Below are 25,235 nucleotides of genomic sequence, written 5' to 3'. Positions count from 1 at the left end.
GCTGGGCGCAGAGCCGGCCTCCAGAGCGAGGAGGGGAAAGGAGCGGAGGCCACGGAATGAAGCGGAGCCTCCTGCCCCCGTAAGACTGCATCCCGTGGGGCTGCCGCGTCTCCGGAGGACAGCATGACTGGCTCGTGCTGTTAATGCTCCCGTTGCGGTCGGCTGGGTTGTGAGGAAGCCGGGGCTGAAGTGCGCGGCGCTCGTAGGAGGCGGGAAAGCCGCCGGGGGGCGGGGTAGGGCAGGATGGCCCAGGGCCCTCCGGTTAGGCAGAGGAACCACAGTGCGGAGACCCGACAGCCTAGACGTGGGCCTCCTGCCCGTCCAGCACTTTCCCTGGGACCCACTCTTTGACAGCCCGGGCAGAAATGGGGCTGCGAGTGGGATCAGGCAAGCTTGTGACACTTGGGCTCAACTTCCCTTTCTAAAGCCCCCAGAGGTGCCAGACAGAAGTGGTTGGTTCCACACCCGGTGGGAAGGGAGACCGGGGAGGGCTGGGCCAGCCGGTAGGAGAGGCCTGGAGTGCCCAGGGGGACCCCTCCGAATGGCAAAGGTGAGGAGCTGGGGGCCTTGGGGACAGTCCCTTGATCTTGGTTAGGGTGAGATTGCGGAGAGGCTGGCTGGAAACTGGGAGTCCGTGCCGCGGATTCTGGCCGCGGGAGCTGGGACGAGCCCTGGAGCACGGGGCGGCAAAGACTTGGTCTGACCTGCTGGCTGCGGGGAGAGGTCCCCGCCGTCTGTACTCCCACCTCCGGGAACCACAGAAGCCTTTATGTGGCCTCAGACTCGTGCCATGCCAAGAGGAAGATGAGGGCTCACGGTGGGTATGCTTGTTCCACGCTAGAATTGCGTGACTCGCCATTATATGTGACCCCTTCTGCCCACCCCCCCACCCCGGCAACCCTGTTCCTAGAGCTAAGTGTTTCTGCTTCCCTGTTTTCATCTTCCCTTACTTTTCCTTACTGGAAATTTTCTTTTTTTTTTTTAACTTAGGGGTTTGGTTTTCTTTTTCTTTCAAGATTTTGTTGGGGAGAGGCAGGCAGAGGGGGAAGCAGGCTCCCCGCTGAGCTGAGAGCCCCATGTGGGGCTCTATCCCAGGACCCCAAGATCATGACCTGAGCTTAAGGCAGAGGCTCAACCTGCTGAGCTACCCAGGCGCCCCACCTTTTTGGAATTTTCATAATTAAATGAACTTCAGTAGAAGCGGAGTTCTCAGGATAAGACTGGCTGCCCAGGGCGAACGTGCGCCTTCACTGGAAAGGGATTCTGGACTCTGAACATGAAAACGTACAAGTGGGCAGTTCTTTTTTTTTTAAAGATTTTATTTATTTGACAGAGATCACAAGCAGGCAGAGAGAGAGGAGGAAGCAGGCTCCCCGCTGAGGAAAGAGCCTGATGCGGGGCTCGATCCCAGGACCTTGAGATCATGACCCAAGCCAAAGGCAGCAGCTTAACCACTGAGCCACCCAGGCGCCCCACAAGTGGGTAGTTCTTACGCTGTCCAGTCCGTGTTGCAGGACAAAAGGCGTGTGCAGACTGATGCCTGAGGCCTCAGCTTGTGAGGCGTGGGAATGGCCGTGAGCACTAGCCTGGGGTGTGCCTGCTCAGCTCGAGGCGGTGGGCAGGCCAGCCCTGAGACTACGGGGCCTGCTGCCTGTGCTTTCACAGCCCTGGACCTTGTTTCTCAGTCTCCTGTGTTCTATAAAAATAAGGAGGACCCTCCCCATGACAGCAGTGTTGGTGTCACCTGTGCCCCCTTTAGGGCCTTTAACCCTCACTGGAAGCTTCCAGCATGGCCACCACAGTCCGCCTGAGTGGGTTAGGGTGAGGGGGTCAGTGGTCACATGGTTAATCCTTCTGCAGTTTGATTTTCTATCAGCTAGTTAGGTATGACGGGGGACAGTGCTTGCTAGTGTTACAAGGGAAAGGAATTGTGATCTACGGAGATGGCCTGGCCAGCATGTGGTAGTCCAGGCCAGGAAGTACCTAACTAAGTCCGGCTCTGGAGCGGGACCCTGTGGCATCAGGGTTTTCCCACTCCCCGGCCCCTCTGTTGGCCTGCAGCCCCCTTCCTGCCGCTGGGCCCTTCTGAATCTGAGCCTCTGGTCCAGGTCCACCGGGCTGCACCCCCACGTCCGGACGTAGTGCTCACTCCCTGCCCACCATCTCCACCACCCCCTCCGGAGGCAGCTCCCACCCCGCGGCTCCACCTGGTCTCCCCCGTCCAGTTGGCCAGCTGCGTCAGAGCCTGTTCTAGAGCTGGCCGCTTCTCCGCCGTTCCTCAGCCGCTCATCAACCTAAATAAGCAGGTGTCCCCCCCCCCCCACTCCCTTCCGCGGGCTCCGGGACAGCGCGGCCTGCATCCCCTGCCATCCCCGCTAGTTTTCACTTCCCAGCCTTTGCAGGGGCTGTGCCCTCTACGCGAGTACCCTGCCACGGGTTCACGGCACCGGCGTGCGTTGGCCCACGTAGCGCCCTTCTCTTCTTGCTGCTTGTTCCTTGCTTTTCCAGGACAGCACAGTTCCTAAAGACAGCCCCTCCCTGACTCCCCTCTACCTCCCACTTCGGAGCTCCGCACGGTACCCTCCGCCCTGTTCTCCCCGCTGCCGCCAGGGGGGGCCGGCGAGCACACAGTCGGCCCGCACCCCTCCAGGGCTCCCCACGCGGGAAGGGCCCCCGTCCTCCCACGTCCACGGGACCCTGCACGAGACCTACCCACACACACTTCGTCCCCGTCTGCCTCCTTCCTTGGAGCTCGCTGCCCCTTGTGCCCAAGATGCTCTTCGTGGGGTCTGTTAGGTGCCCTTCCCGCGGCCTCCCACGCCCCCACCTCCCGGCTGTTTCCCGCGCTCACGGCGAGCCGACTTACTGTTCTTCCCCCTCCTCCCGGGGTGCCCATCTCCCACGAGCAGGGTCTTGACTGTTGGCTGTGCATAGCCGGTGTTTGGTGGATGTTGGCTAAGTGACCGGGTGTCTGTGTCCGTGTGGGGTGGGCCCCGTCCGTACGCAGCGCCCAGCTCGGAGTCCCGCAAACAGGATGCGCGCGGCGCACGTTTGCCGAGTGCCGAATGGACTGAGCGCACAGCTCGAGCCCGGCTGCTGCGGGCCCCCGTCCCAGCGGGCAGCCACGGCTGCTGCCGGCCCCGCTGCCCTCCATCCTTCCGAAAGCGCCACTCTCCTTCGCACCCCTCGCGCTCCGGGTTCCCAGCCCGCTCTTCCTCCGACCCACCCCTCTCCGGGTTCCCACCTTCTGCTTCCGAGTCCTCAGTCCCGCGAGGCTCCCTCCCCCGGCTCCTGCGAAGTCCCGCAGACCCGCTCGTGGGTCGCCCCCCCCCGGAGTCCCCGCCCCCAACCCCGCCAAGCGAGCGAGCACTCCTCGCGGTCCCTCCGCGCAGGCGCAGGGAGTCTCAGCGGTGCCTCCCCCTCGCCCCAACCCGAGCGGCCGAGGGCGGGGCGCGGGCTGGTCCGGGGCGGCCGCGGCTCCATGGGGCTCTGGGGGCTGCTGAGCCTGCTACACTCGGCCTTCTTCGGGGACCAGGTAGGGCGTGGGGGCGCTCCACGCGCACGACGCTTGACGGGTCTGGGGTCTCGCGCCGTCGCCGCGAGACCGTTGCCAGGGAAACTGCCTCGGGCTGCGAGCCCCTCCCCCCGCGTCGCAGCGAACCCCCCCCCCGGGTCTGCGCAAGCGCGGCCTCGCCGTGCCCAGCTCCCGGTCTCCGAGGGAGACCCCCAGGACCCCTCCCCACTGCGCGGGCACAGAGAGCACCTGGGGCAGCGGGACCGCGACGGGGGACCGCCCTGCCGAGGGTCCTTCCCATACAGGAGGGTAGAGGCCGGGCCACGCCCTGCACCTTTTCCAGCCTCGGTTTCCCCTCTGGGCTCCCGGCTGAGGGCCTACTCCGCCTTTCGCTGAGGCTGAGGTTCCTAAAATGTATCCCACCGAGGCCCAAGCGCTTTGCGGGCCTCTAATCGTCCGGAACCCTGCGGCTCTAACATCCCCAACTGAAGATTAAACTGAGGCTGGGGGCGCAGCGGGGAGCCCAAGGTCACGGCCTCAGCAGGGCGGGGGCCATAGCGTCGGGCAGAGGGGTCGGGAGCGGACCCGGCCCGGAGGCTGACGTGGGAGCTGTCCGTGGTGCTGACGGGACGCTCGCTCGCCTCCTCCCCGCCGGGGGAAACTGAGCCCCAGAGCCCTGTCAGGCGACCCGCCCCGATCGGGTTTCAGGGGCGCGGCCTCACCACTCCCCCATCTCCAGTGCCCGTCCTTCCTCACCCGTCAGGGCCCTGCTCCATCACCCGGCTGGGCTCCCAACTGGTCGCATGACAGACCTGGTGCCTTCCTGCTTCCTTCAGCCCTACCCCAGCTGAGTGGCGGGGGGGGGTACCCCGGTTCCTACCCACCCCCCCGCCCCTGGCACCGCGGAGGATCAGTGAAAGAGGGCGGGGCATCAGGTGGGAATTGGCGCTGAGGTCAGGATCAGAAGACTCAGACACTGAGTGACCGTGTTGTATGGGGGCCGGATGCTGGGAAGGCGGTGGAGGGGCGAGAGCGGTCTCTGGGTGAGGGTGGGGCTGAGCGAGCCCCGTGGTTCCCCGGCAGCAGTGGGGAGCACAGAGGGTCCCAGGAGGGTCCCTGGGAAGGGTCTCCACACTAGGCCTGGGTGCTGTACATTGGGGGGAGGTCTCTTTCATTCCCCCAAGGCTGGGACTGGGGTCCTGGGGTGCTGTATTTCCCAAGGTTCTATGGTTCTCGAATCTCCATGATGCCAGAGTCTGTGGCTCAAGAATTTACAGGGTCAGGGATTCTCGAGGAGGAGGAGGAGCAGGGGCTTCAGAGATACAATGTTCCAGAGGCTTGGGGACAAGAGCACCTGGGGGGACCTCAGTCCCAGGTGCCCTCAGCCCTCCAGGACCCAGGGCTGCCGAGGTTCATGAGTGAACTCCAGCAGGGCACTCCCTGGCTTAAGCCTCAGCGTCCTCATATGTATGAGGACATGGCTGGCCTTTAGGCCACTCTAAGATTTTTGGCTGAGAGGGGCCTGGGGGCCAGTGACCTCTGAGACTGGGTGGGGGAGGTGAGACCTAGTTCTATGCGGGCAAGGGTTCTCCAACCCACCTCCTAGTCAACAAAACAAGAAACCCGAGGTCAGAGAGAGAGAGGCCCAAGGTCATGGCGGGGAATCAAGGTAGAGCTAATGCTGTGGCCCTGAGCCCTGTCCTTTCCCCACTCCCTCTGTCCTGCTCTGTGGCCAGTTCAGCCCATGACCCTTCCAGGGGACTGCCCCTGCTCCAAACCCATCATAAGGACCTGACCCAGGCCCAAACCCGCATCCCCCAAGAGGGCACTGATCCCAGCTCCAGAAACTGCACATGCTGTTCCTTTAGCCCGGAACGCTGTTCCCCTCCTTGCTTCCATGGCCACCTCTTCATCCTGAAGAGGCCAAGCACTGTGTCCCCTTCTCTGGGCAGACTTCCCAGCTTCCAGAAAGAGCCCCGTTGCCCACTGCACCCTGTCCTCAAGCCCCACGGGCTGGGGACTGCTGTGTCTGGCTCTCGAGGGTCCGCTCAGGGCCCCCGGTGTTGCCAGCCCAGGACGGGCACGGGAGGCCTCCTGCAGCAAACCCAACAGAAAACAGTGTGGCCCCCTTGCCCTTGGCTCCCTGTTGTCCCATCGTTCCCTGCACCAGACCTAACTGAGGCTGCAGCTGCCTCCCCCATTTTACCCAGGGGGAATCAGGTTCTCGGGGCAAACGATTTGCCCTGGCGTCCCAGCCAGGAAAGACAGAGGCAGGCCCCCTAAACCCTGTCTCCTGGCCCAGAGCCCCCTTTGTCCTCGTGCATGTGTGTGTCTGAGGCAGGAAGGACTGGCCACAGCTGCGAGATCCTGGCTCTGGGTTTTAAACCCTGAAGTAGTTCTGGGGACCCAGGGAGGAACTGAGAAAGCGGGGGGCCCCAGGCCCCTCCCTCTTCGGCCTCCCCTTCTGTGAGGATGAAATAGAAGTATGAGGAGAGACAGAGACACAGGGAGACAGAGATTGCAAGAGACCGAGCGACATGCGGGAGGACAGGAGTCACGGCCGATGCCGGCGGAGGAGTTCTGCCAGGGAGACAGAAATGCCAGGGTCGCAGGTGCTTCTCAGCCCGCCCATCCCCCATGCTCAGTCCCTCCTGCCAGCCACGGCCCTCCCTGCTGGCAGGGGCTGGGGGGTCCAGCCTGGGTCCTTGGCCCTGCCCTGCTCTCACCCATCTGCACAAGGCCTGGCTGGGTCCGTGGGGAGGGGCTGACCTGGCTCCTGCCCACCCCCCCAAATTCTGATGTAACATCCAGGACTGGGTGTTTCACTTCCCAATTCTCCGGATCCAGCCGCAGGAGGTTCTTAAGGCCGCTTTATCCGGAACGTGTGGGGGACACGGAGCCCTAGACCACGGGGCGCCCCCTTCCCTTGGAGGGGGTTCACCCCCCTTTGCACACGCAGTCCCTGAACCCGCCCGGAGGCGCGACGTCCCGCTGCCGCCGCTGGTCCCCGCCCTGGGGCCGCCATTGGCTGTTGCCATGGCACCAGGCCTTCTTCCCGCGCCGCGATTGGCCGCGGCGGCTGCATCCCGCATCCCGCATCCTCCCCCGCTCGCGGTGGTCTCGCCCAGCCCCAGGAGCGGCGGCGCCGCCTGGGCAGGCCGGGACCGGGCTTTGTCCGCCCCGGAACCCTCTGCCTGCGCCGCCAAGACCCCGGAGACCCGGAACCCACGCCCCGCGGCGCCCCCGCCAGCCCAGCCCGAGTGAGATAAAGTAAGCAGCGCGCTTCCCTGGGTGGAGGGCAGGGGGCGCGTCTCCGCCTCTGCTGGGGGTCTCTGTCCCCTTGTCTCTGCTTCAGCTCTGGGCACACTCTCCGGAGCCTTCCTTCTCCAGGGTGGAGCCAGAAGGGAAACTGAGCCGCAGCAAGGTGGGCGCCCGCGCCGCTGCTGCTATCCCCACGCACACACCCACTCACGGGGTTCACCGCTCGGACCTCCCACAGTCTGCAGGCAGGCCTCTGTGTGCTTGGGCATAGTGCCCCACCTCTCTGGACATCAGTTTCCCTTTCTGTGAAGTGGGGCATGGACTGAAGGGAAGAGAAGGGCCTCTTTGGGCCGCATCTGTGCCACCCTCCCTGCTCAACCAGACCAGCCCCTGCTCCTGGTGCTTTCCCTTCTGCAGTGGAGATCTCCCAGGGAGGTTCCTGGGAGTCCCCTGGCCCAACCTGGAGCCGAGCGGCAGGCAGGAGGGCTTCCTGGAGGAAGTTGCACCTTGAGGGATGGCAGGGTTCGGGCAAGGTACTCCAGGTGGAAAACTGCACACGCAGAGGCCTGGTGGAAGAGCAAGGCTGTGCCACACCAGGGGATGTGGAGGAGTCAGGTCTTATCTCAAGGGCACTGGGGAGCCATGGGAAGTACTGGAGCAAGGGAAGGAGTCCAACCAGGGACTCTCAGGGCTTCCTTCTGGCTGTGCGTGAGGAGTGGACTGTGGGAGGCCAGCGAGGCTGCCCTGGTGGCAGGGCTGTGGGGAGTTGGGCGAGAGAGGGTCCAACTGGGCAAAGCTTGAGGGGCTGGTGAGAGTGTGGAGTTGGGGACTCAGGCTGGAAAAGGGGGGTCTGGTGGGGGCCCTGCTGCCAAGCTCAGGCTGATGAGGATGCCGGGGGAGCGAAGGTATCCCAGGCTCGGCCTGGAACATCCACGCAGACACCCCTGAGGGAAACGGGAGCTGGGAGAATACCCTGGGTGGGGCTCAGGGAGGGGGCCTAGGTTGGTCAAGGGAGTGGAGGGATGTGCAGGCGGTGTCGCGCCTGGCTCAGTGCTTCCTTCTGGTGGGGCAGGGCCTGGGAGCCTCCGCCAGGACACAACTCCAGCCCGGGGAATTTGCCGCACCCCCAGGCCTAGGTCCCAGCTCTGCGAACCCCGACGGAGCCTCGGTTGGGACCACTATTGGGGTGGGAGGCGAAGGCTGTGGTCCCCAGGCGGCTGGCCTTCCCTGCCTGGCCCCCGGCTGCCCTGTGATCTCTGGTTTGCTCCATGACCACTGGCATGCCTGACCCTCTCATCAGCCTGCAGGATGGGCCAAGCATACTGCGTTCCCATGGCTCAGATGGGCAAACTGAGGCCAGAGCGCACCACCTGGACTCCTGAGTCCTTCCAGGACCGGGTTCCAGTCATGCCTTGTCTGTCCCCCTGGCCTCACTTTCTTCCTCTGAGCACAGCCTGTTGGTGGTCCCTGAGGCTCAGGACTGTGACGGGGAACTCGGAAGACACGGTCAGGCACACAGTAGGTCTTCCCGGTGGGTTCCGATGGCCTGACCTCATCTCTGCACCTTTACAACAGGCCCAGCATGCCCTTGGTGACCCCCCGGGGTGGGTGGGGTGGGGAGGGTTCTGTGGGTAGGAGCAGAGGGACAAGGGCCATTGAGCGAATGAATGCAGGTGGCGGGGGGGGGGGGGGGGGGGGGTAAGCGCCTCCCTGTGGGCAAGGGGAAGGCGGGCTGGTCTGGGGAGGGGGCTCCCAGGAAGGAGGTGGGGAAGAGGCCTGGCTGCCATTGGTTCGCCTCAGACAAAGGCGGAGGGAGGGGGCGAGTGCTGATGGGAAGGGAACAAAGAGGGAAGGGGAGGGGTGGGGAGGAGGTGGGAAGCTCCAGGGAGGGCCTGGCCAAGAGAGGAGGGGCCGCCAGCCAGCTGGACAGAGGAAGGAGGCTGGGCCACAGTGAGAAAGGGCCGCCACACACAAAGAAGTGGACGGCAGTGGCAGAGCCCAGGAGACGGGGCATGGGGCCGCCGGGGCCGCCGGGGGGCTGACCAGAGGGGAGTCAGGCTGGGCAGGCAGCTGCTGGGGCTCCAGCTGTTGGTGAAGGGGGCTGGGCGGCGGGGCATCCAGGTTTTAGACCCCCAGGGTGACTGCGACGGGCTTGGGTCTGTCCAGTTGAGGGGGTCACCACATCGGTCTGGCTGTCGCTCTTCGCGCTGCTTTTTCTTGGCGGGCACAGCCTTGTTCTCGACCCTCGGCCGGGCCAGCCGGTGGTCTCTTCCCCTCACCTCTGGGTGGCTGCTTTCTGTGGGGGAGGCCCGTGGCCATCAGCAGGTGTGTCTGGGAACCCAGCAGTGAGGCCGGCCAGGCGCTGGTGTCTGCTGGTCAGCTGCTCATTTGGGTTGTGTGTCTCGACGTCCATCCCATGGCTCTGCGCACATATGTCGCTGTCTGTCGCTCTGCTGGCCATGCTGCATGGCCTTGGGGCCAGCCCTGCAGCGGTCCACACCAGGCAGTCCTGTGGGGACTCACCCCCCGGAATGGATGGGAAGGCTAGGACTTCTGTCAGGGGCCACCCGTCCATAGACCTTGGGTGAACCTTGTCTGACCTGTGGCCCCAGGCGCTCCAGGAGCTGAAGATGGCGAGCTCCGTGGCACCCTACGAGCAGCTGGTGCGGCAGGTGGAGGCCTTGAAGGCCGAGAACAGTCATCTGAGGCAGGAGCTGCGAGACAATTCCAGCCACCTGTCCAAGCTAGAGACGGAGACGTCCGGCATGAAGGTGCGGGTGGGGCTGGGCTGAGGTTGGAGGCACAAACACCAGGGTGCTGGACCAAGAGTCTGGCAGGCCAGGCTGGGGCATCTTGTGGTGGGGGTGGCTCAGGGGAGCCCACACATCCGGCTTATGCTGCTGGTGCTCTCTCCCGCCCCCGCCGCAGGAGGTCCTGAAGCACTTACAGGGCAAGCTGGAGCAGGAGGCCGGAGTGCTGGTGTCCTTGGGGCAGACGGACGTGCTGGAGCAGCTGAAAGGTGAGGGGGGGGGCCCTCTGCACACGGGGGCAATCTCCAGCCTTCCTCCAGAGGGAGCTGGGAGGAGGAGGAGGAGGGGCAGGAAGGAGCACTGACTTCTCCCTCTCTTCCGTGTCCATACAGCCCTGCAGATGGACATCACCAGCCTGTACAACCTCAAGTTCCAACCCCCAGCCCTAAGTCCCGAGCCCGCGGCGCGGACCCCCGAAGAAAGTCCCGTCCACGGCTCTGGACCCTCTAAGGACAGTTTTGGGGAGCTGAGCAGGGCTACTGTCCGGCTGCTGGAGGAGCTGGACCGGGAACGGTGAGAGACAGCACTTGGTGGGAAGCCCCACCCCCAGCCAGCTCCGCCCCAACTATCCCTGACCCCTGATTGGCCCACCGGCAAGTGCCCCACCCACCTCCTGAGTGGACCTGCTAGCTGTGGCTGGTCTTCCCCCTTTCTCCGTCCCGAGGACCTCTGGAGGACAGAGAGGAGGGCTCCTGGGAGATGTCCTCAGGGGTCCCCAGCATGCAGGCCTCCCCAAGGACAGGGCTGTGTCCATTGCCAGGGTCAGGCCTGGAGCCAGAAGGGCTCAAGGCAGCCTTTGTGGAGAGAGGGGCTGTGACCCAGGAAACCCGGGCCCATGGCCAGCAGAGGAAAGCAGCGTCCGGGGCGCCCAGCTCGGCTCAGCTGGGTTGTGTGGGGTCCGACGGGGCAGTTCAGGAGTGGCTTGGAGTCATGTCCATGCCCTGCTCTGGGACCTCAAGCTAGTCTCCTAACTCCTCCCAGCCTCAGACTTCTGCTCTGTAATTATATGGAACATAGGCCAAATTATTTGAAGTCAATAAGTTTTTGAGGCGCTTGGGGGGCTCAGCAGGTTAAAACCTTTGTGCTCAGCTCAGATCATGGTCTCAGGGTCTTGGGATCGAGTCCTGCATCCAGCTCTCTGCTCAGCGGGGAGCCTGCTTCCCCCCCCCCACCTCTCTGCCTACTTGTGATCTCTGTCAAATAAATAAGTAAAATCTTTTAAAAAATCTTTAAAAAATGCTTACTAACTTTATTTTACTTTATTATTTTTTAGAAGATTTTATTTATTTATTTGGCAGAGATCACAAGTAGCCAGAGAGGCAGGTCGGGGGTGGGGGGGTGGGAAGCAGTCTCCCCGCTGAGCAGAGCGCCCCATGTGGGGCTCCATCCCAGGACCCTGAGATCATGACCCGAGCCAAAGGCAGAGGCTTAACCCACTGAGCCACCCAGGTGCCCCTTTTTAAGATTATTTATTTATTTATTTATTTGACAGACAGAGATCACAAGCAGGCAGAGAGGCAGAGAGAGAGGAGGAAGCGGGGTCCCTGCTGACCCCAGGAACCCGAGATCATGACCCGAGCCGAAGGCAGAGGCTTTAACCCACTGAGCCCCCAGGCACCGCAGGCAATAAGTTTTTATTTAAAGAAAAGAAAAGAGCCTAAACATTGAGCTCTGTACAATGGGAACAGAAGGGCGTGCCCACAGCGTTGTTCCGAGGGAGGCTGTTGGGCCTGGATCATCCCCAGCCTGACGTGGTCTTCGCAGGCTACAGGGAGACTAGCTGGTGCGGGAGAAGCGTCAGGGGCACAGCAGCCCCCTCGGAGCATGTCTCCGGGACCAGACCTTACCAAGGAGTCACCTCTCTCCTTTGCGTGAACGCTCGGTCCCACCCAGCCCCGCGAGCACCGAGGCTGGTGCCCTGCCGGGAAGCGAGGCTTCCAGGGAGCCGGGCCCGCGCCGCGGCCTCAGCGGCACCCCCGTCCGCAGCCCGCGCCCACCGACTGCCCCCTCAGGTGCTTCCTGTTGAACGAGATCGAGAAGGAGGAGAAGGAGAAGCTCTGGTACTACTCGCAGCTGCAGGGCCTGTCCAAGCGCCTGGACGAGCTCCCGCACGTGGAGACGGTGAGCGGCCGCGGCGCGGGGCGCGCGGGGGCGGGCGCGGGGCTCGGGCCGGGGCGCGCCCTCACCGCGGCCGCCCGCCCCTCCCAGCAGTTCTCGATGCAGATGGACCTGATCCGGCAGCAGCTGGAGTTCGAGGCCCAGCACATCCGCTCGCTGATGGAGGAGCGCTTCGGCACGTCGGACGAGATGGTGCAGCGCGCGCAGGTGAGGCGGGGCGGGCGCGGACCGCCGGGCCGGCGCGGGCCGCGGGGGCGGGGCCTGGCTCGGGGGCGGGGCCGTAGCCCTTTGTGGGTGGGGCCGGAGGGGGCTGAGGGCCGAGCCGGGCCCGGGGGGGCGGGGTCCGAGAATAGCGGGGGCAGGGGGCGGGCGGTGGGCGGAACCGAGCGTGGCAGGCCCCGGGCCCGGGTGCGTGGACCCGACCCGATCAGGGAGTGGGTGGAGTCCGTTCGGGTTGGGGTCGGGCCGTGGGTGGGGCCGGGCTGTGCGCAGAGCCGGCAACGGGGCGGGGCTCAGGGCGCGTGGGGCCAGGTAGAGGAGCAGGTGGGATCCGGGCCAGGCGCCAGGCCAGGGAGGGGGCGGAGTGGGGCGTCGAAGCGCGGCTCGGGCCGCGGGTGGGGTCCTAGCCGGGAGGGGGCGGGGCCAGCGCCGGGGCGGGGCCAGCGCCGGGGCGGGGTCAGCCCTGGCCAGCGCCTTTCTCTGCGCTCAGATCCGCGCTTCGCGCCTGGAGCAGATCGATCAGGAGCTGCTGTCCGCCCAGGACCGCGTGCCGCAGACCGAGGCCCAGGTACCGGGAGGGGTGGAGCCAGGGCCCTGCCCGGGGCGCAGGAACGGGCCCGCAGCCCCCACCCACATCGTCATGGGGCTGTAGCCGGCATCCGCAGGGTACTTTGTGGGGTGCTCCCCAACCGAACCCCCAGGCCCGGTGTTCTCCGCACAGGCCCTGCTGGCGGTGAAGTCAGTGCCGGTAGAGGAGGACCCGGAGACTGAGGTCCCCACGCACCCTGACGACGGTGTCCCTCAGCCGGGCAACAGCAAGGTGAGGGGTATCCAGGTTCGTGGGGGGCCCGGCGGCTGGCCTGAGCTGCGACGGGTGAGGGCGGCCTGCTGGTTGAGGTACATGGTAGGTGGGTCCCGCGTCGCTGTCAGACGTGGGGGATTCTCTCTCCTCTGTCTCCATAAAGTGTCCTCAGGTGTGGAAGGGCCACCTGGATGGGGGGTTGCGGTGAGGCTGGCAAGGCCAGCATGTGCTCTGGGGTTGGGAAGGTGGGTGGGGGATAGCTGTCCTGGGGCGGGTTCAACCTAGTCTCAGACGTAGAAGGTCACCCACAGGAGTACCCAGTGAGGGACCACAGGGTGGACTTTTGGGCCTCCAGAACTGGGGGTACTCGGTGCTGGCCGACGCCTCCCCTCCCCTCCCCACGTGTGTGCGCTGGCCCCCAGGAGGATGCAGAGCAGGGGGTGTCAGGGTGAGCCAGCGATTCTCCCGGGCTGGGGTCCCAGGACTCTCACTGTGTTTGGGCGGCGCACTGGAGGGCCGCGGCTAGCCCTGGCTGGGGCCCGGTGAGCTGGGCAGCGTTCCCCACCTTGACTTCATCCTCTGCCCTTCCAGGTGGAGGTGGTCTTCTGGTTGCTGTCCATGCTGGCGACACGGGACCAGGAGGACACAGCCCGCACCCTGCTGGCGATGTCCAGCTCGCCGGAGAGCTGCGTGGCGATGCGCCGCTCGGGGTGTCTGCCGCTGCTGCTGCAGATCCTGCACGGCGCCGACGCGGGCAACGGGAGCCCCGGGGCGCCGGGAGCCAAGGATGCACGCATGCGCGCCAACGCGGCGCTGCACAACATCGTCTTCTCGCAACCGGACCAGGGCCTGGCGCGCAAGGAGATGCGCGTCCTGCATGTGTTGGAGCAGATCCGGGCCTACTGCGAGACCTGCTGGGACTGGCTTCAGGGCAGGGACGGCGCCGACGGAGGCGGCAATGGCGGCGGTGAGCACGTAGGAGCTTCGGTGTAATGGGGTGGTAAGCCGGGAGAGCCGTCCAGGTCTCCCGCGGACTCCGGCTAGAGCCTTAACCTTTGCAAGCAGGGTGCAGTCTGGGACCCCTCCTGTTTGCAGGTCTTTGTAAACTTAATGTATGGCAAAAACACTGCCAAAAGGTCCTTAGCACCAGGCACTACCTCATCGGCCTTTGCGATGCAGGGGCGTGGGCAGCACCCTGTGACTTGACTTATTTTAACAGATTTTTTTTTTAAGATTTTTATTTATTTATTTGACAGACAGAGATCACAAGTAGGCAGAGAGGCAGGCAGAGAGAGAGGAAGGGAAGCAGGCTTCCCACTGAGCAGAGAGCCCGATGCGGGGCTTGATCCCAGGACTCCGGGATCATGACCTGAGCTGAAGGCAGAGGCTTTAACCCACTGAGCCACCCAGGTGCCCCGTGACTTGACTTTAGACAGGCGTGGTAAGGCCGCCCTGCTCTGGGAGGCCCCCCATGCACCCGCGAACAGCGGTTTGAAAAGCTCTGGGGTCCCTGCAGGCCTGAGGGGTGGAGAAGGCAGGGAAGGGCAGGGACATACTGGCAGCAGGTGGCTCTGACCCGGCCCCCTGTCCCACAGCCCCTGTCCCCATTGAGCCTCAGATCTGCCAGGCCACCTGTGCCGTGATGAAGCTGTCCTTTGATGAGGAGTACCGCCGTGCCATGAACGAGCTGGGTGAGTGCCCCCTGGCTTCTTCCAGGACTCCACACCGTCTCCTGACTGGCCCTGGGGGGCCGCTGGGCCTCATTCTGGCCAGGGCTGGCTTGGTAGCCACCAGGATACTGGGGCTCAGAGAACAGGGAAGCGTCTCTGCTCAGGAAGCCTGGCGGGTGGCGGTGGGGGTCGACCTTGTGAAATCCTAGGTTTGTGAGCATTATAGGTGTTATGTCTCTTTCCATATACAAGTCCTCGAAACCCGGGAAAAACAAATAGCAAAGCTCAAACATCACACCCGTGTATGCTCAATTTCACTGTCCGGAGATGCTGCTTCTCACCTAGCAGGGGGTCAAAACGCGCAAACGGTAGACCCCGTGCGGGTTGGCTGCGTGGAAGGCACATGCCCAGCCCTGGGGGAGGGCTCCCCCCGATATGCTGGATTTATAAAGGAAGACACAGGAAAACAAGGAAGCAGGCAACCCAGAGAAAACCCCAAATCTGAAAGCCTTGTGTGCCCAGCAGGTAGGCGTCGGCCGCAGGCAGGTGTCTTATCCTCCCTCTGCAGTCCCCTGTGGTAGGGGGCAGAGGAGGTGGTCCAGTCCGCCCCGTGCACAAGACACCGCACGCGTGTGCCCCAGAACGTAGTCTAAACACAGGAGGCCAGAGGGCCCCGGCCGTGCTTCCCACCCACCGGCACGAGGCCAGAACAGAGAATTTCTGTTGGCACCGCATCCCCTCTGACCTTGAGCACTTGGACTAGGAACATGTGGACTGTCCTACGGAACTGGTTCTGAGTGTGGCCCAGGACCCCTGGGGGTTCCTGACGCCCTCCTACGAGGTGCCCAAGGTCACAGTTGTTTTGATAAGGACACAAAGATATGATTTCCTCTCCCACCCTGTCTTCTGCCGGCGTTTCCCTCTGAGGACCGCTGGGCTGCACGTTCCAAGGGCTCAGAGGCTCATTCTCATTTTCAGCAGGAGTGTATGCACCGCTGTTGCCCACAGGCACAGAATCTCTTTGGGGTCACAAACCTCACAAACGTTCAGAGGATACAGGGGTCCTAAGGGCAAAACACTCAGATGCCGCCGGCGTCTGCCAGGAGCCCCTGGCCGGGCAGCTGAGGTCACAGCACTTGCTGCCTGTTCTTGTCCGCGTCCTTCCTGTGGGTTTCCACATTCGGGAGGATGAAGGGCCTTGGAAGCCTCCCCCGAAATCACTTACAATCACATACTGAAGTTGTTAGAGGTGCCTGGCCAGCTCAGTCGGTAGAGGCGGGACCGTTGTTGGAGTGTTGTGAGTTCCCGTCCCTCGTCGGGCCTGGAGCCTACTTAAAAAATCAACTTGTGGTAGAATTCACGTAAGATCCGCTGCTGTAACCGGCTCCGCGCGGCTCCGCGGCGGGAAGCACTCACACCCCCGCCCTCCGTCTCCAGAACGTCCCATCCCCCACACAGAGACCCTGTCCCCGTGAAGCGCGGACTCCCCACCCCGGCCCCACCCCCGGCCCCCACCCTCTCCTCTCTGTGTGGACGGGACCCTCCTGGGGGTGGGGTCCTGCGGGCCCTTCTGGGTCCAGCTTCTTTGATATAAATACCCTCGAGCAGAACGTTTTCGGGGTCTGCCCATGAGGTAGCAGGTGTCAGAGCGTCCCACCGTTCTGGAGCTGAGGAAGGCTGCGTTGTGGACAGACACACCGTGTCCACCCGTCCGTCCACGTCCGCTGGTGGACATTTGGGTTGTGTCCCCCTCTCGGCCGCTGTGAACACGCCACAGGCTTGCGTTGGAGGTTTTATAACAGCGACTTACCACTTACTACACGGCCAGCACTGCGCTTTTTTTTTTTTTTAAGATTTTATTTATTTGACAGAGATCCAAGCAGGCAGAGAGGCAGGCAGAGAGAGGGGCAGCAGGCCCCCCGCTGGGCAGAGAGCCCGATGCGGGACTCGATCCCAGGACCCTGGGATCATGACCTGAGCCGAAGGCAGAGGCTCAACCCACTGAGCCACCCAGACGCCCCTCGCTGGAGGTTTTTAGATGCGCGCCGTTCGCTTCCTGCCCCAGGGACACTGGCATCTGCCCCGTCGTCTCTGCCACAGGGAGACGGAGACGGGGCTTCTCATGCTCACGCTGCTGCTGCTTTCCCCTGCTCCATACGGACCATGTGCCCTGATTCGTTTTCCCCATAGTACCTCCTGAGCACGGGCCATCCATAGCCTGCCCTCCGTGGCTCGTGGTCTGGAGAGAATTCTCGTGGGGGATGATGGGGGGCTTCCCTGAGAAAGTGACTGGAGCTGGGAGCAGAGCCGGTAACCTGGGCAAACAGCAGGGAAGAGCACAGCAGGTGAAGGGAACAGCCTGCAAAGACCCAGAGGCTGGGGAGTAGCCCTGGGGGCTGGGGAGGGGGACCTGAGTGGGGCAGGTGTGGGGTGGGAGGGAGCAGAGGGCATCTGAGGCCGGGAAGGAGGCAGGTGGTGGGTGGGGGTGTCCGGCCACGGGCGGGCCCCCGCAGGCGCACCACGCCCTGTTCCCGCCCCTGCAGGTGGGCTGCAGGCCGTGGCAGACTTGCTGCAGGTGGACTACGAGATGCACAAGATGACGCGGGACCCGCTCAACCTTGCCCTTCGCCGCTACGCCGGCATGACCCTCACCAACCTCACCTTTGGGGACGTCGCCAACAAGGTGCGTGGGGCAGCCGGAGGCTGGGCAGGGTCAGCGCTCTCCAGATCGGAGCCCTCAACCTCACCACAGCTTCGAAACAGCCCTCAGAGATGGAGACAGTTGTCCCCAGTTCGCAGGCGGGTAGACTGAGGCCCAGAGAGGGCTGGTGGGGCCGAGAAGGCTGATGTCTGCATGTGATCAGCCAGGCCACCATGCTGCTGGCTGCTCTGGGGCCAGCTCTGCCGAGAATGGGGCCTCTGCACTAGGGGGCGGGGTGTCCGTGCTGGCCTGGGTCTCAGTTTCCTCATTGGATCAACTGGCTAAGTGCCGTCCCTCCCCTGCAGCACGCAGCAGTGAGGACGGGGGCTGGGCTCAAGCTCTAGCACACAGTAGGTGCTCAGTGAGCAGAGGAGGGAACCTGAAGGTGGAGGAGGGTCGACTTCCTGCCCCCTGCCCGGCCCGGCATGGCGTGATTTCCCTCTTCACACCAACAGGCCACGCTGTGTGCCCGCCGGGGCTGCATGGAGGCCATCGTGGCCCAGCTGGCTTCTGGGAGTGAGGAGCTCCACCAGGTACCTGGGCAGTGTGGCCCCAGGCGCGCCCTGCGGGGTGTCCCACTGCCTGAGGCCTTTCTGCTGGCCAGGCTCCCTCTCCCCTGGGTATTGGGCATCCCCTCCAGTCTCTGCTCAGCTCCGCCTGGCACAGGGGTGCAGGCTCGGGTGGCCTTAGGTCCACCTTAGGCCCACATTGTCCCTTCTCTGCCCCGGCCCAGGTGGTGTCCAGCATCCTGCGCAACCTGTCCTGGCGGGCTGACATCAACAGCAAGAAGGTGCTGAGGGAGGTCGGCAGCATGACTGCCCTGATGCAGTGTGTTCTTCGAGCCTCCAAGGTGGGCACCAGCTGGAGTGGGGGGCTGGGGACAGGGAGACCTCACCCCAGGCCTCAGGAAGAGGGACCGGCCAGGGCTGTTCAGTGCCAGCCACAGCGCAGGGAGACCTGGGAGAGGGGCTGAGTTCCCCATCTCGCGGGGAAATCAAGCCAAATAGTGCACTGGAAGGCAGCTGGTCCACACCTGGGGCTTCCAACCCTGTATCTCCAGATCCTTTCACTGTTGCTTGTACGGGGAAACGGACCTGGGTGCCTTTCCTCCCGGCCTTCTGTCCACACCTTGACAGGAACAGCCGAGTGGGCGGGGCTGGCCTGGTCCCTGCTCCCTCCCCGCCCCCACACCGACCCCCTCCTTACCCGATCTGTGTCCAGGAGTCCACCCTGAAGAGTGTGCTCAGTGCCCTGTGGAACCTGTCGGCACACAGCACGGAGAACAAGGCGGCCATCTGCCAGGTGGACGGTGCCCTGGGCTTCCTGGTGAGCACACTGACCCACAAGTGCCAGAGCAACTCCCTGGCCATCATCGAGAGTGGCGGTGGCATCCTGCGCAACGTGTCCAGCCTCATCGCCACACGGGAGGACTACAGGTCGGCCCCTCCCAGCCCATGGCCACCGGGGGTGGAGGGCACGGGGCCCTCCACTGGGAGAAGGGGGTCGCCCCACGCAGTTTGGCTTGGGGATGGCAGAGCCCACTTGGCTGGGAACCGAGGACCAGCCTTGTTCTGTGCTGAGAATGGACGGTCCCAACGGGTCCCTAGGGACCACATTTTTTAGTGTAAGTATATCTCAAATCATGTGTGGAATATACTTATACTAAATTTTAAACTAATTTATTTAAATAAAAAATACATTACTTTATAAAGTAATTTATATATTACTTTATATTATATTATATCATATTATAATAATTATAATTATATAATAATTATTATAATTATTATAATATATTATATTATAAAGTAATATATTACTTTATAAAGTAATATATATTACTATATATATTACTTTCTAAACATTACCAAATACTTGTTCTTTACTGAAAATTTTATAAATACTATTAAGAAATATTCATCCCTTATCAAAATAAAGTATTATTTTTTAGACAATAATCACTAATATTTTTGACGTAGAAAAATGTGTAATATTTATGTTTAGTGTAAGTATATCCCAAATATGGCATAGGCTATACTTGTGCTAAAGATTTTTTTTTTTTTAAGATTTTATTTACTCATTTGACAGATCACTAACAGGCAGAGAGGCAGGCAGAGGGTTGGGGGGGAAGCAGGCTCCCCGCTGAGCGGAGAGCCCGATGCGGGGCTCGATCCCAGGACCCTGAGACCATGACCTGAGCCGAAGGCAGAGGCTTTAACCCACTGAGCCCCCCAGGCGCCCCTAATATATACATTTTAGTCAACATTTAGTACGTTTTCTGAAATTCAGTTACCTTACTCTTACTTTGCTAAGGCTGGCTCCAAAAGTGCCGTCCCATCCGGGCAGGGCGGAGTGGGGCGCAGTGGGGCGAAGGACGGGGTCTGGGGGGAAGGGGCGGGGCGAGGGGGGGGTTAGTCCCAGCACGGGGGGAGGGGCGGGGCAAGCCGTGGGTGGAGCCCAGCGATGGGTGGGGTGCAGCCGGGGGCGGGGCCACGCGGGCTTGACGCTGCCCCCGCCCCGCCCCCGCCCCGCCCGCAGGCAGGTGCTGCGGGACCACAACTGCCTGCAGACGCTGCTCCAGCACCTGACGTCGCACAGCCTGACCATCGTGAGCAACGCCTGCGGCACGCTCTGGAACCTGTCCGCCCGCAGCCCGCGTGACCAAGAGCTCCTGTGGGACCTGGGGGCCGTGGGCATGCTGCGCAACCTGGTGCACTCCAAGCACAAGATGATCGCCATGGGCAGCGCCGCCGCCCTGCGCAACCTGCTGGCCCACCGCCCCGCCAAGTACCAGACCACGGCCACGGCCGTCTCCCCCGGCGCATGCGCTCCCAGCCTGTACGTGCGGAAGCAGCGGGCGCTGGAGGCCGAGCTGGACACGCGGCACCTGGCGCAGGCGCTCGACCACCTGGAGAAGCAGGGCCTGCCGGAGGCGGAGGCCGACGCAGCCTCCAAGAAGCCCCTGCCGCCCCTGCGGCACCTGGACGGGCTGGCCCGGGACTACGCCTCGGACTCGGGCTGCTTCGACGACGATGAGGCGCCCTCCCTGGCCGCTGCAGCTGCCACTGCGGAGCCTGCCAGCCCCGCGGTGCTGTCGCTCTTCCTGGGAAGCCCCTTCCTGCAGGGGCAGGCGCTGGCGCGGGCCCCGCCAGCCCGCCGCAGTGGCCCAGAGGCAGAGAAGGAGGCCAGCGGGGAGGTGGCTGTGGCGGCCAGGGCCAAGGCCAAGCTGGCGCTGGCAGTGGCACGCATCGACAGGCTGGTGGAGGACATCTCCGCCCTGCACACCTCGTCGGACGACAGCTTCAGCCTCAGCTCTGGGGACCCTGGGCAGGAAGCGCCGCGTGAAGGCCGGGCCCAGTCCTGCTCTCCCTGCCGTCGGCCGGAGGGCAGGCGGCCAGAGGCTGGCAGTCGTGCCCACCCACTGCTGCGGCTCAAGGCTGCCCACGCCAGCCTCTCCAACGACAGTCTCAACAGCGGCAGCACCGGTGATGGGCGCTGTCCCCGCGAGCACACACGGTCCTGCCCACTGGCCGTGCTGGCCGAGCACCGCGAGGGGTCCCCGAGCAGCCAGGTGCGGCCCAGCCGGCTTGACCTCCACCTGCCAGGCAGCCAGGAGCCGGCATCCCGGGACGGCTCTGCCGCCGATGCCTGTGTACGCACCATCAAGCTGTCGCCCACCTACCAGCACGTACCACTCTTCGAGGGCAACCCCAGGACGGGCATGGGGTCCCTGGCCCCCGGAGCCCGGAAGCAGGCCTGGCTGCCCATGGACGGCCTGAGCAAGGTGCCGGAGAAGCTGGTGGCAGAGACCGTGCCACTGTGCCTGTCACGCTGCAGCTCCCTGTCCTCGCTGTCCTCGGCTGGCCGCCCAGGCCCCAGTGAGGCCGGGGACCTGGACAGTGACTCATCCCTGGAAGGCCTGGAGGAGGCCGCACCCAGCAAGGCTGACCTGGACGGGGCCTGGCTCGGCCCCGGGGCTGCCTCCCTGCCCGTGGCCATCCCGGCTCCGCAGCGGGGCCGGGGCCTGGGAGTGGAGGACACCACCCCGTCCAGCTCCTCGGAGAATTGCGTGCAGGAGACGCCCCTGGTGCTCAGCCGCTGCAGTTCGGTGAGCTCCCTGAGCAGCTTCGAGAGCCGGTCCATCGCCAGCTCCGTGCCCAGTGACCCGTGCAGCGGCCTGGGCAGCGGCACGGTCAGCCCCAGCGAGCTGCCCGACAGCCCCGGGCAGACCATGCCTCCCAGCCGCAGCAAGACGCCCCCGCTGGCCCCCGCGCCCCCCGGCGAGCGGGAGAGCACCCAGTTCAGCCTGCAGTGGGAGAGCTACGTGAAGCGCTTCCTGGACATCGCCGACCGCCACGAGCGCCGCCGGCTTCCGTCCGAGCTGGACGCGGGCAGCGTGCGCTTCACCGTGGAGAAGCCGGACGAGAACTTCTCCTGCGCCTCCAGCCTCAGCGCGCTGGCCCTGCACGAACACTACGTGCAGCAGGACGTGGAGCTGCGGCTGCTGCCCCCGGCCTGCCCCGAGCGCGGCGGCGGCGGTGGCGGCCCCGGCCTGCACTTCGCAGGGCACCGCCGGCGGGACGAGGCGGGTGGCTGTCTCGAGGGCCCGGCAGCCACTGACCAGGAGCTGGAGCTGCTGCGCGAGTGCCTGGGGGCGGCGGTCCCCGCCCGGCTCCGCAAGGTGGCCTCGGCGCTGGTGCCCGGTCGCCGCGCGCTGCCCGTGCCCGTGTACATGCTGGTGCCGGCCCCCGCCCGGGGGGACACCTCCTGCGCCGACTCCGCCGGCGGCACGCCCGTCACCTTCTCCAGCACCACCTCGCTCAGTGACGACACACTGCAGGGACCTCCCAGGGACCCGCCCAGCGGGCGCTCCGACCGGCGGAAGCCTGCGGGTCGTGAGGCCCAGGCCAGGCAGGCCCCGGGGCACGGGCCCAGGGCGTGGGGTGCGGGCCGGAGCCCGGAGCAGGCCCGGGGCGTGGGCAGGAGCAGGGAGGGGCTGGAGCTTCCCCTCCGCCAGCCCTCGAGCGCCGGCAAGGACCAGGATGTCTTCCGCCCCAGCCCGGGCCGCGGGGACGGGGCGCCGCGGTCCCTGTGCCTCACGACGCCCACCGAGGAAGCTGTGTACTGCTTCTACGACAACGACTCGGACGAGGAGCCCTCCGAGGCGGTGGTGCCCCCGCGGCGGGCGTCTGCCATCCCCCGGGCAGTAAAGAGAGAGCGCCCGGCTGGCAGGAAGGAGGTGCAGGCTGCGCCCAAGGCTACGCCCAAGGCCACGCAAGCTGCCCGTGCCCAGCCCAGCCTCATCGCCGATGAGACGCCGCCCTGCTACTCCCTGAGCTCCTCCGCCAGCTCCCTGAGTGAGCCTGACCCCGCCGAGCACCCAGCAGGCCGGCCCCAGGCTCTCGAGCCGGCTGCCCACAAGGGGCCGGGCGCTGCAGGGGGTCGTCATGGCCTCCCGAGCCCGCGGGTGCAGACAGGGCTGCTCCGGCGCGGTGCCAACTCTGCGGTGCCCAGGCGCCGGTTCCAAGCGTCGGGCTCTCGGCGCCGCAAGCCCCAAGCCGCCCAGCCAGACAAGCAGCCTGCAGAGGGGCCCCGGGAGCGCGGGGACGAGGCGGCCAGCTCTGACCATGCCTCAGACCTTGACAGCGTCGAGTGGCGCGCGATCCAGGAGGGCGCCAACTCCATCGTCACGTGGCTGCACCAGGCGGCGGCGGCGGCCACCCACGAGGCCTCGTCTGGGTCTGACTCGATCCTGTCCGGGTCGGGGCTGTCGGGGAGCTCCACCCTGCAACCCACGCTGCACAGGAAGGGACGGCGGCCGCAGGCGGGGGGCCCGGTGGGCAGCACTGCGAGGCCGGAGAAACGGGACTCGGCCGTGGCCCAGCATAGCACCAGTGGCCCCGAGAAGCTGCGAGGGGCTGCGAAGACCACGTGCAGGGTGCCGGCCGTGCTCCGGGGAAGGACTGTGATCTATGTGCCCAGCCCGGCCCCCCGGGCCCAACCCAAAGGCCACCCTGGCACCCATGTGGCACCGAGGAAGATGGGACCCCCGGGTCCTGCGCAGCCAGGAGCCCCCGCCAAGACCCCCAGCCCTGGGCAGCAGCGGTCTCGAAGCCTGCACCGGCCTGGCAAGAGCTCGGAGCTGGCCGCGCTGAGCCCTCCCCAGAGGAGTGCCACACCGCCCGCCCGCCTGGCCAAGGCCCCCTCCTCGGGGTCGTCCCCCGCCTCTCCGGCCTCCCAGGCCCCTACCAGGAGGCTGCCCCCAGGCACCCAGGCAGCAGGGCCCCTCCCCGGCCCCGGGGCAGCTCTGGTGCCCCAAACACCCACGCGGGCCCTGCTGTCTAAGCAGCACAAGACGCAGAAGTCACCTGTGCGGATCCCCTTCATGCAGAGGCCAGCCAGGCGGGGGCCGCCAGCCCTGGCCAGGGCAGCCCCGGAGCCGGGTCCCCGGGGTCGGGCGGCAGCGGAGGGAAGCCCTGGCGCCAGAGGGGGCCGCCTGGGCCTCGTTCGCGTGGCCTCTGCCCGCTCCAGTGGCAGCGAGTCGTGCGACCGCTCAGGTGTCCGGCGGCAGCTGACCTTTATCAAGGAGTCCCCGGGCCTGCTGCGCCGCCGCCGTTCGGAACTGTCCACCCCAGAGGCTGCGCCCCCCGCGTCCCAGGGCGGCTCGCCCCGCCGCAGTCGACCCGCGCTGCCCGCCGTCTTCCTCTGCTCCTCGCGCTGCGACGAGCTGCGGGCGGCCCCCAGGCCGGTTCCCGCGCCCCAGCGAGCCCCGGCAGCCAGGCCCAGTCCCAGCGCGCGGCCTGCCCGGCGCCCCAGCTCCGAGAGCCCGTCCCGCCTGCCTGTGCGCACCCCCACCGCCCCTCCCGAGGCGGTCAAGCGGTACGCCTCCCTGCCGCACATCAGCGTGGCCCGCAGGCCCGACGGGGCCGCCCCCGGGCCCGGCACGGACGCTGCCCGCCGCAGCAGCGATGGAGAGGCCCGGCCACTGCCGAGGGTGGCGGCCCCGGGCACCACGTGGCGTCGCATCCGGGACGAGGACGTCCCACACATCCTGCGGAGCACGCTGCCTGCCACTGCCCTGCCACTGATGGGCGCCCCGTCCGAGGAGGGCCCCAGCGGCCCCCCACAGCGCAAGACCAGCGACGCCGTGGTGCAGACGGAGGACTTTGCCGCCACCAAGACCAACTCCAGCACGTCTCCGAGTCTGGAAAGCAGAGGGCCCCCCCAGGCCGCAGTCTGTGGCCCCAGCACACTCACCGGCAGCGATGTGGACGGGCCTGGCCCCACCAAAGCGCCCGCCTCTGCTCCCTTTGTCCACGAGGGCCTGGGGGTGGCTGCAGGGGGCTTTCCCACCAGCCGGCACGGCTCCCCCAGCCGCTCGGCCCGTGTCCCCCCCTTCAACTATGTGCCCAGCCCCATGGCGGCAGCCGCCACTGACTTGGCCACAGAGAAAGCCCCCGCCGCTGCCCCTACCAGCCTCCTGGAATAGTGGCCAGTGCCGGCCTTCTAGAGCATCCTCTCCTGGCCAAGGGCTGGTCTGGCTGCCTGGAGGGTGGTCCTAAGGTCCATCTACCCATCAGAGCCTCTGCCCTTGGAGCCCCACTGCAGCCTGAACCGGCCGCACATCTCACGCACAGACGCTTGCTTCGTGCTGCGGGGGCTCTGGAGGGAACGGGCTGCCGGCGTCCTCTCTCGCCCCAGCCTGGAGCGAGCGCGGCGAGGCGGTCTGGCCCCAGGCCGGCCTCCACACGGGGACGCCCTCCCAGCCTGGGCTGCCCTCAGCAGCCCCGCTTCAGCACCCCCCCCCCCCCGCTGGGCCCAGCCTCAGCAAGACCGTCCCGACGTCCCGTGTCAGGAGCCGCAGGGAGGTGACAGAGTCCGCCCGGGGTTGGGGGGCAGGGCTGGTGAGTGTGGCCCCATCAAGCAAGCGCCTGCAGCTGGGGGCCTCGGCATCTGTCCCAGCCTGCACTGGGACGCAGCCTGTAATTTGGGGAGGCCCGGTAATTGGTTAATGATGGCTCTGCGGGTTAGTTTGCCTTCTCAGCCCCAGCTGGGGAGTGTGGGGGCGGGGAGTGGCTGAGCCCAACTCCAAGTCCCTGCCCTGTCCTAGACCTTGCCGCGAGGGAGTCAGGAGGGCCCC

The 25,235-nt window shown here is 65.2% G+C and overlaps 1 protein-coding gene across 2 annotated transcripts; it reads left to right on the top strand.

Annotated features, from left to right (window-relative positions):
- Window positions 1–3,470: 3,470 nt before the first annotated feature.
- APC2 (APC regulator of WNT signaling pathway 2) lies at window positions 3,471–24,850 on the top strand. Of its 2 annotated transcripts, none has more exons than XM_044254693.1 (15): window positions 3,471–3,535; window positions 9,388–9,546; window positions 9,704–9,794; window positions 9,918–10,098; window positions 11,598–11,706; window positions 11,797–11,910; window positions 12,413–12,490; window positions 12,644–12,742; window positions 13,316–13,691; window positions 14,320–14,415; window positions 16,938–17,077; window positions 17,551–17,628; window positions 17,829–17,945; window positions 18,317–18,531; window positions 19,634–24,850. In XM_044254693.1, the coding sequence occupies exons 1-15, from the start codon at window positions 3,482–3,484 to the stop codon at window positions 24,582–24,584; spliced, it is 6,858 nt and encodes a 2,285-aa protein (XP_044110628.1). In that variant the 5' UTR covers window positions 3,471–3,481; the 3' UTR covers window positions 24,585–24,850. The 2 variants fall into 2 exon arrangements, with proteins under 2 accessions (XP_044110628.1, XP_044110627.1); XM_044254692.1 differs by having other exon boundaries at window positions 11,794–11,910.
- Window positions 24,851–25,235: the final 385 nt, after the last annotated feature.

This window comes from Neovison vison, chromosome 6, assembly GCF_020171115.1.
Source record: "Neovison vison isolate M4711 chromosome 6, ASM_NN_V1, whole genome shotgun sequence".
In the NCBI taxonomy this organism is placed as follows: domain Eukaryota; kingdom Metazoa; phylum Chordata; class Mammalia; order Carnivora; family Mustelidae; genus Neogale; species Neogale vison.
This window is presented reverse-complemented; position numbering and strand designations above follow the sequence as displayed.